The sequence below is a fragment of the Brassica oleracea genome, chromosome C5, assembly GCF_000695525.1.
Source record: "Brassica oleracea var. oleracea cultivar TO1000 chromosome C5, BOL, whole genome shotgun sequence".
In the NCBI taxonomy this organism is placed as follows: domain Eukaryota; kingdom Viridiplantae; phylum Streptophyta; class Magnoliopsida; order Brassicales; family Brassicaceae; genus Brassica; species Brassica oleracea.
This window is the reverse complement of record NC_027752.1, coordinates 3,898,781-3,908,116: the sequence shown is the minus strand read 5'-3', so window position 1 is coordinate 3,908,116 and position 9,336 is coordinate 3,898,781. Positions and strand designations below refer to the sequence as shown.

The 9,336-nt window shown below is 36.1% G+C and overlaps 1 protein-coding gene and 1 long non-coding RNA gene across 2 annotated transcripts in view; both read left to right on the top strand.

Annotated features, from left to right (window-relative positions):
* Positions 1-3,073: 3,073 nt before the first annotated feature.
* LOC106294203 lies at positions 3,074-4,095 on the top strand. The gene is made up of 3 exons (XR_001260768.1): positions 3,074-3,585; positions 3,719-3,774; positions 3,867-4,095. It is a non-coding gene; the product is annotated as an uncharacterized LOC106294203 (long non-coding RNA).
* Positions 4,096-4,312: 217 nt separating this feature from the next.
* LOC106344292 (phosphoglycerate mutase-like protein 1) overlaps positions 4,313-9,336 on the top strand; it is a 9,532-nt gene continuing 4,508 nt past the window's right edge. Inside the window, exons 1-2 of the mRNA XM_013783697.1 lie at positions 4,313-4,316; positions 5,585-5,666. Of these exons, the coding sequence (XP_013639151.1) occupies positions 4,313-4,316; positions 5,585-5,666 (86 nt within the window). The remainder of the gene's footprint in view (positions 4,317-5,584; positions 5,667-9,336) is intronic.

Below are 9,336 nucleotides of genomic sequence, written 5' to 3'. Positions count from 1 at the left end.
AGGTGCGTCATATCCTAGGGCATTGAGTTGGAATATCGGAGGCTTTCCGCATCCTTCGTGCGACCATTGAATCCACCTCCCTTGTCTTTGAAGCTTTACGGTTTCATAGCAGCAAGGTTTGTCCCCTTTACCAACTTAGAGTGCCGACTCGTCGGGAGGTTTTCATCACATTCGGGGATGTGTGTTCCGTTTCACCCCTTCGGTGATCAACCAATTGATGATGAAACCGTCTGTCGAACACTCTTTTGGGTGGAGAGAAGTTGTACTGAAGCAGACAATCTCACACCTCACTGGAGGCCAATGCTCTGGATGGAAGGGATTCAATCTCAATGCTCTGCTCAATCCCTTCCAAGCTCTATACCGTGTGTGTGAGCTTAATTGGCTTCCAAGTCCTGACTCTTATTCAATGATGAAAAACCGACTCCGCCTTCTATATGTTGTTGCCAATAGCAAAAAAAAATCAACTTTGGTCATCTTGTGTATGACCAAGTCATCGACGTGGCCCGCAAAACAGAGTTGGACACAAGCCTGATATTTCCAAATCTCATTTATCAACTCTTGGTGCTTCAAAAAGAAGTTCCTCTGTTACCAGGAGATGAAGAACCTATTGGAAGAGGTCTCCCCATCTATGGAGTAGCAAGTGACACAAGTGGTCCAAGGGGACGTAGGAGGCTGAATTAGTGTAGTAGCCAAGTGATTTTTTTTGTAAAGTCCATCAATCGTTCATGAATGTTGCTAACATATGATCTTTTTGTCAAGTAACTTGTGTCTGAATCCTCTTCCAAAAGGTTGTAATCTCAATAACAGTTATGTTTTTGGTATGATGTCATTGTCTAAATCAAAATGTTGTTTGGTCTGAGATGATCCTTTCATTTGCTTTCAAATTTCTTCTTTTCTTTCCATCATTATGTTGAGTATAAAACGTATTGAGATGAACTCATGGTAATTTGTAAGATAAACACATTTATAACCATTAAGAAGTTTCTGAAGAATCATTTTGGTCTATACAAATAACTCAATATCAAATTTTTGGCGTTGTTGTAAAGAAGAAGAACAAAGAGGTACAGCTTCCCAAATAATTTGTCCAACGTCAATATACCTAAACAAATCATTTGTATTTTTTGAAAAGATCACAGCTAGCAAAATCTTCTTAATAAACATGATGACAACATTTAAACGAAATCATTACAAAATCCCATATTTACAGAAATCTTTGTGTGAAAAGGAAAGTTAATATTCATAAAACCAGCATTTACAAGCTTAACAAATGTTTCCTTTAAAATGATATAATCGATCTCTTGCCTAATATCTTGGGAGAAAAAACAATTCTCCCAAAACCCTATCTCTCTCTCTCTTTCCTAAGTCGACAGACGATCAATACCGTCTTCCTACACTATCCTCCTGAAACTATGTAAGTTAAATACAATCAATACTAACTCAACATGTTAAAAAGCTAATACATATATTGATATACTTGATCAATAGTGTGCTGGTTGTAAGAATCGCTGCACAAGTCAGGAATGGATAACACACCCTCTGACCAAACTATATCACTTGCAGGTAAATAAGACATCTCTGCCTCTTCCTCTGCAATGTTCAATCGAAAATAATCCATAGCTAAATTTCAGTACTGATTAGATTAGTTCAGCATAGAAACCTTAATACTTATTTGTTACTTTTAAGCTATGCTCTGCTCTACTTTTTATGCATCACTACAAAGACTTTGATTACTCAATTACGGTCAATGAATGATCCGGGTGTAACATGTTTCCTCCGTATTGATTTTCCAAGTTTTCATCAACAAACTTCATTTGATTATTGTATTCTTCAACAGCACATATATTTTTTGGCTCTATTAACCTATTTCAGATCACAAATCAATATATGTGAGAAAACAAATTACATATTTCAAGACACCTATATATATTAATTATAGTGTACTGATTACAAAATACAACTCAAACATTAGGTATTGAAAATATATGGCTCTTTTGACAATTTAAAACATGGTTATAAACTGGTCAAATTAAAGTACTTATTTCGGTCATATTTTAGTTAGAACATGATTAATTATAATTCAATTTCAAATAAATGTTACTATATTTGAAAACACATGTTTCAGAACACACAGTTACATGTATTTTAACATGCTGATTATGATTATAAAGTAGATAAAATAGGCGACAAAAAAATAACAAACAAACGTACTTTTAGCTTAAAAAAACGTTGACAAAAATAATATAAGAAAATAAAGTAAGAAGAACTTTAAATAAATTTTATCATTTCAGTGTAACTAAAACAATTATCAATTACTTAATAACCAATTCAACTAATACACTTCAAAAATTAAATATTATTCATTTTAATTTATTTGTGAACTGAACAATTTCTAAATTATAAAAACTAAAACATTTTTGATAAAGAAAACGTAACAGAGAAAATAAAACCGTCTTCCTTTCCCAAGAGTTCATTTCATGTTTTGTAGTCTTCAACAACTCCCATCAAAATTAGATAAGTGGTCCAATTCGGTAAAATATTCTCAGACTGGAATTTTGGGCAAGCAAACAAATAAAATTTTTAAATTATATTACATTTAAATACTAAAAAGTAAATATCTTTTATGTGGTTCAATTTGTTTACATGGGCATATGGTTCTTACATATTTTTAAAGCTTTAATATGGTTTTAAGGGCAAAAGCATTATACTAAACACATTTCCAGAATTTAGATCATTGCTGGTTCATCAGGTACTTAATTAATATATCTTTGTTAGCCAGAGTGGTTTATCAGGCACTTAATTAATACTCCCTCAGTTACTTAAAGTTACATATTATAGATAATAATATTACAACGAAATTTTAATTAATAATCTTTATATATAAAAGAGGCTTTGTTTCTCTTCCAAGGTGTCTAGCTCGGATGCCACGTCATCAATTTGAACCCTGAAAAGCTGACACGTGTCACGTAATGAAACTCACCGTTTCAATAAACAAAAAAAGGAGATTTGTGGGCTTTTGTTCAGTTATTGGCCCGTAAAGTGCCTCTTCTTTGTATTTGTGAAGCCGACACTCATGTCTAGGGTTCGTCGCCTATAGTGTTTTCCATCAACGGAGGTCCTGAGTCTTTAATGGAGGTTTATCACTTTTATCAGTAATCGTTGCGTTTATGTTGGTTCGCGTCGTTTCGTTATCTATTCTTCTCCTCACATGAGTTACAAGTAGCATTGATTCAACTTCATTAACAAGATCTTAACTCTTATCACCATCTGCAACCAAGATCATTCATTCAATGATTCGTATCCCTCTTCCAATCGGTGGATCTCCACCTATAAAAAGGGAAGGCCTCATCCCTTGAGAATCATCCTCGTGATTCCAATAGCATTCGATATTTTTTCAATATCATGGTTAACTCCTCTGTTATATTTTCTAATTTAAAATCCGGCCATTAATTGTTTCTTCCAACGTGGGGGTGAGGTTGCTCAGATTCTGGGAAACTAGGAACTTCAAACGATGTGGCTCTTTTCAGCTAGCATTACTCGCCTCAACAGCTTAAACAAGAGAACCCGTGATGTGATCGCTTCAAGTTTGTATGTTTACTATTCTTTATTGAGATATGAGATGACTGGTGATCTTGATGATATTCTCACTGGCGATTTGCTTTCAGTCTATTATATTTGACTCAACATCTAATTAACCGATGGCTTTTACTTCTACTTGCAGTGTTCAAGCTACCCTTGCACCATTCTGCAACACTTTGTCATGATGCGTTGGGTCAGGTTCGTTTTGTGAAAAATGTTATAAAACCTCGAAACTCTCTGTTCAGCTTTTGTTTTGGATATATATTCAATGTCTCATTTTGTGAATGCAGTAAACACTTCTGAATCTCTTGCTTCGAAATACAACCTTTATGACCAAGCAGAGAAGTTGAGATCAAAAGTACCAAGATTTAAAGCACGTTCTAACCAACATGTTTATCTTTTAGTAGTTATTATTTCATACCAATTGGTTATTGTAGCTTTCTAGATTATAGTTTATATTATTTCTCTGATCTCTCACTTATGCTAGCCTTTCCACAGTCAATTGGAAAGTAAATAATATTGGAAACACAACTCCGTTCCGTTAGTCTCTCGATCAAGGCCATGAAGTCTTTCAAAAAAAAAAAACGTTTTTAAAGCTTACACGATGATATATTCCCCTGTACAAATACTTTGATGGTGAAGCTTAAAGTGAAAAGAAAAGAAGGATAAGAAAAAAATGGTTGTTACAGAGAGAGAAATACATAATCTTCATTGTTTTTTAGTGAGAGATGTGGAAATGGGTGAATTTAAGATTTTAGTTCTATCATTAAAAAGGAAAGAGGAATTGGAAGTTCTAAAGATGCATAGATTACAGAAAACCGAGAGCTAGCAACAGAAGCCTACAAAGATGGAAAAGTATTTATTAAATGGAACAGAAATACAAGCCACAAGCTGGCACTGGCTTGCCATGTTTTAATATTCTTCTGATTTTTGTTGTTATTATCAAAAAATTTAACTTCAATTTCTATAAGAGATACAAACAAATACAAAGAGATAGAAATTAATAAAATAATAACATCACAAAATTTTAAATCTGTAAACTTTTCTAATGGAATTTTAAAATAATAAGGTATTTGTCAAAACAGGAATAATTTTGATACGTGAGATTAGGAATAGAGAATAATATGATCAAATCTTTCACAAGCTCATATTGCCCTTATTAATCCCATCAGAAATTGATTTAAATGATTTTAACTATTATATTCAGTTACTTAGCTTGGTTCAAAGTTAAGAAAAAACAAGTCCAATCTAATTTTTGATTTGGTGTTGGTTTCAGGATTTCAATATAAAATTATAAATACAAATTTTCACTTAAAATAATTATCTTAGAGAAAATATATATATAAGAACAAATTAAACATATTGAAATATTTTTAAATTCAAAATAAATCACATCATATAGACATTAATAATCTGATTTTAACTACCAAATAAACAAAAATGAGATTCACATGAGAATGAAATTGTATTTTATTAAATAAACAACCACAATAAAAATGATAATAATTAAATTAAACAATGACCTAAAACATATTCCACACAAAAAAAAAAAATCAAGACACATAAAATAAACATATCAGTTATTAATGTTTGAGAACAAGAATTTGAAAATTTATTACGTTTAAGTCTGTCAACTGTCGACCAACCCAAGATTAATACTTTAAATTTTTATGTAAATGCGTAAATTCTTTTTAAAACTTGAATCTTCTTGAAATAAATTATATATTATTACACTTTCTGAATTATTTTTGTTAATTTTGTATTCTCTAACATAAAGAATAACAAAGGTTACTGTTATTTTAATTCAAACAAAAAATATTTATTAAATATAACAATATGATCTCAATTTTTTTGTCATTATTTATTTGTTTATAATATTATTTCAATCTATAATGATTTAAAATATTTCATAAAATTAATATATATTCATATAAAATAGTTTTTACTATAACTTCCCGTCCGTAGGCCCCCGTCGACCCAGTAATAAATAATAAAACTCCAACCGCAGTTTGCATAGTTCTATATTACAACGAACGTGTTGTTTCAAGCGGGCTACTAAAGAGGGTTGAGCTAGTTGTAACTTCTCCTTTTTTTTTTTTTTGTCATCTGATATATTAAGAAACGCTTGAACAACTCAAGCAAGGGAAACATACAACATTAAATTCTTTAGATCAGACTTATCCACAGACGGATAGTCCTTTCTCCTAAGAAAAACATCCAGACTCACGAACATAGAAAACAAGTCCATAATCATCATACCATAAAAGGTCTGTGAACTACTAAAAACCCAACCACAACTAAGTAGAGGGAACGCATTCCTCGTTCTCAAAGAGACCTCTCAACCATCTTGGAGCACCTGTAGCTACATAAGACTGAGACAAACCTGATCTGATCACACTTTGGGCAATGACGAAAGCCCCTCTATTAGTCTCTCTGTCTTCCTTTATCACCCTCCACCACTCGATCTTGCCAAGTCTTTCCATCAACTGTAACTGTTGGCATCTATAATTCGGCCATGCCTTGGGTCTTAGAATTACCTTCATGAAAAGATCATCATCTAAGGCAAAGATAACTCTGTTGAGATGATGAGAGTGCATGCTCTCTATAGCCCACAACAGCCCTTGATAGCTTGCCTCTTCCTTGGAATTGGTATTTGAGAGAGCCCGACGACTATGTAGCATAACCTTACCTCTATCATTTCTCAACACCCAAGCAACACCACAGTTTTTCTGTTCTTTGTTTTGATAAACACCCAAGTTGCATTTTAACCAGCCATTGGGGGGAGCAGACCATGACTTCTTCACACCCGTCACTGCCTCTTGCTCTTCCTTAACTCCCTGCTCTTCATTCTTTTGAGCCATTAACCAGAATTCCGCTTCCTCTCTGATCTTAGCCACCAAGTCTATGGTTCTAGCTTGTTTTCCTTCAAAGATAATCCCATTTCTGTATTTCCACAAATACCACACAATCCAAGGAATCGAGTTTCTCACCCCTTCTGGAACCGAGGAGTTCTTTATTAAGAGTAGCAGGGAGTGGAAGTTTGAAAAATGAGACACTTCATCAAAACCACTCTCCGAATAAGGGACATCTGCCAAAGCCCAAACCTGTCTTGCGATGGAGCAGCGGAAAATTATGTGATTAATAGACTCTCCTTGAAAACCACAAGCCTGACATACCGGGTCCATTTTGATACCTCTTTTCACCAGAAGGTCACCTACTGGTACCGCATTACTTACTGCCCGCCAGAGGAAAGTTTTGATTTTTGGGGCTGTATCAAGTTTCCATACCTCCTCTTTGAGAAGATTTAGAGAGGGCCTAGCTTCTGCTTCTTGAATCTCCAATCTTCTTCTGAAGTTGTTGATGAACCAATATCCAGATTTGACCGAATAACACCCATTCCTATTATGGAGCCAAACCCAAAAATCTTCCTCATTAAAAGCTGTTCCCATCGCTAAGATGCTTCGGATGTCCTCTTCATAGAAAAGATCCTCCAGTTTTTCCACGTTCCAACAACCATTCTGGTGGTCTATCAAATCAGAAACTCTTAGCAGTAGATCGACAAAAATATTCTTCATCAAAGGTCTTCTTCTTTCAGTGCCTCCAATCCATTCCTCAGTCCACACATATATCGATCTCCCGTCTCCCAAATGTTTTCGGAGCCCTTGAATTAGCAGGTCCTTCCCAAATTGAATGCTTCTCCAAGCATATGACGGTCTAGGGCCATTTTTTGCAGAGAGGAAATCAGAGTTGTCGAAGTACGAGCCCGACGACTATGTAGCATAACCTTACCTCTATCATTTCTCAACACCCAAGCAACACCACAGTTTTTTTGTTCTTTGTTTTGATAAACACCCAAGTTGCATTTTAACCAGCCATTGGGGGGAGCAGACCATGACTTCTTTACACCCGTCACTGCCTCTTGCTCTTCCTTAACTCCCTGCTCTTCATTCTTTTGAGCCATTAACCAGAATTCCGCTTCCTCTCTGATCTTAGCCACCAAGTCTATGGTTCTAGCTTGTTTTCCTTCAAAGATAATCCCATTTCTGTATTTCCACAAATACCACACAATCCAAGGAATCGAGTTTCTCACCCCTTCTGGAACCGAGGAGTTCTTTATTAAGAGTAGCAGGGAGTGGAAGTTTGAAAAATGAGACACTTCATCAAAACCACTCTCCGAATAAGGGACATCTGCCAAAGCCCAAACCTGTCTTGCGATGGAGCAGCGGAAAATTATGTGATTAATAGACTCTCCTTGAAAACCACAAGCCTGACATACCGGGTCCATTTTGATACCTCTTTTCACCAGAAGGTCACCTACTGGTACCGCATTACTTACTGCCCGCCAGAGGAAAGTTTTGATTTTTGGGGCTGTATCAAGTTTCCATACCTCCTCTTTGAGAAGATTTAGAGAGGGCCTAGCTTCTGCTTCTTGAATCTCCAATCTTCTTCTGAAGTTGTTGATGAACCAATATCCAGATTTGACCGAATAACACCCATTCCTATTATGGAGCCAAACCCAAAAATCTTCCTCATTAAAAGCTGTTCCCATCGCTAAGATGCTTCGGATGTCCTCTTCATAGAAAAGATCCTCCAGTTTTTCCACGTTCCAACAACCATTCTGGTGGTCTATCAAATCAGAAACTCTTAGCAGTAGATCGACAAAAATATTCTTCATCAAAGGTCTTCTTCTTTCAGTGCCTCCAATCCATTCCTCAGTCCACACATATATCGATCTCCCGTCTCCCAAATGTTTTCGGAGCCCTTGAATTAGCAGGTCCTTCCCAAATTGAATGCTTCTCCAAGCATATGATGGTCTAGGGCCATTTTTTGCAGAGAGGAAATCAGAGTTGTCGAAGTACCTGCTCTTAAAGACTCTTGCAAAGAGGGAGTCCGGCTGATTTAGAATTCTCCATGCTTGCTTAGCCAAAAGAGCCTGATTGAAGCTTTGAATATCTTTGAACCCTAAGCCTCCATGTTCTTTTGCCAAGCACATTTTAGTCCAGCTCAGCCAGTGAATCTTCTTCTTATGTTCCAGAGAGTTCCACCAGAAATCCGCCATAGCCCTTGTGAGATTCTCACACGATTGCTTGGTGAGTTTGAAGCAGGACATGGCGTACACAGGCATAGCCATAGCTACCGCCTTTATCAGAACCTCTTTACCACCCAAAGACAGTAGTTTGGCAAACCATCCATTTAGTCGATCCTTTAACCTATCATAGATATAAGCCAAGATCTCAGTTTTGGAACCGCTGAAACATTCTGGCAGGCCCAAATAATTCCCTGTTCCACCTTCCTTGGTGATTCCTGTGATCTCTTGAATAAGCCCCTTGGTTCCGTCATCCACCTTAGACCCAAAAGTAATAGCCGATTTCTCAATGTTAATTTTTTGTCCCGTGGCTTTTTCATAAATCTGAAGAATCTTGATTAGTTCTGCTGCCTGATTCGTTGATGCTTTGCAAATCAAGAGGATGTCATCAGCAAACAACATGTGATGAATCATAGGTCCTCCCGGAGAAAACCGAATGCCTTCAATAGCTCCACTCCGAACTGCTTTCTCGAGAAGATGAATTAGACCTTCAGTGCAGATTACAAAAAGGAACGGAGACAGAGGGTCGCCCTGCCTAATCCCTCTTTCTGGTTGGATGTTTCCAAACGGCTGGTCATTAATGAGCGTAGAGTATCTAACAGTAGATACGCAGAACATCACTCTTTCTACCCACATGGTCTCAAACCCTATAGCCAATAGGAGAGCTCGAAGAT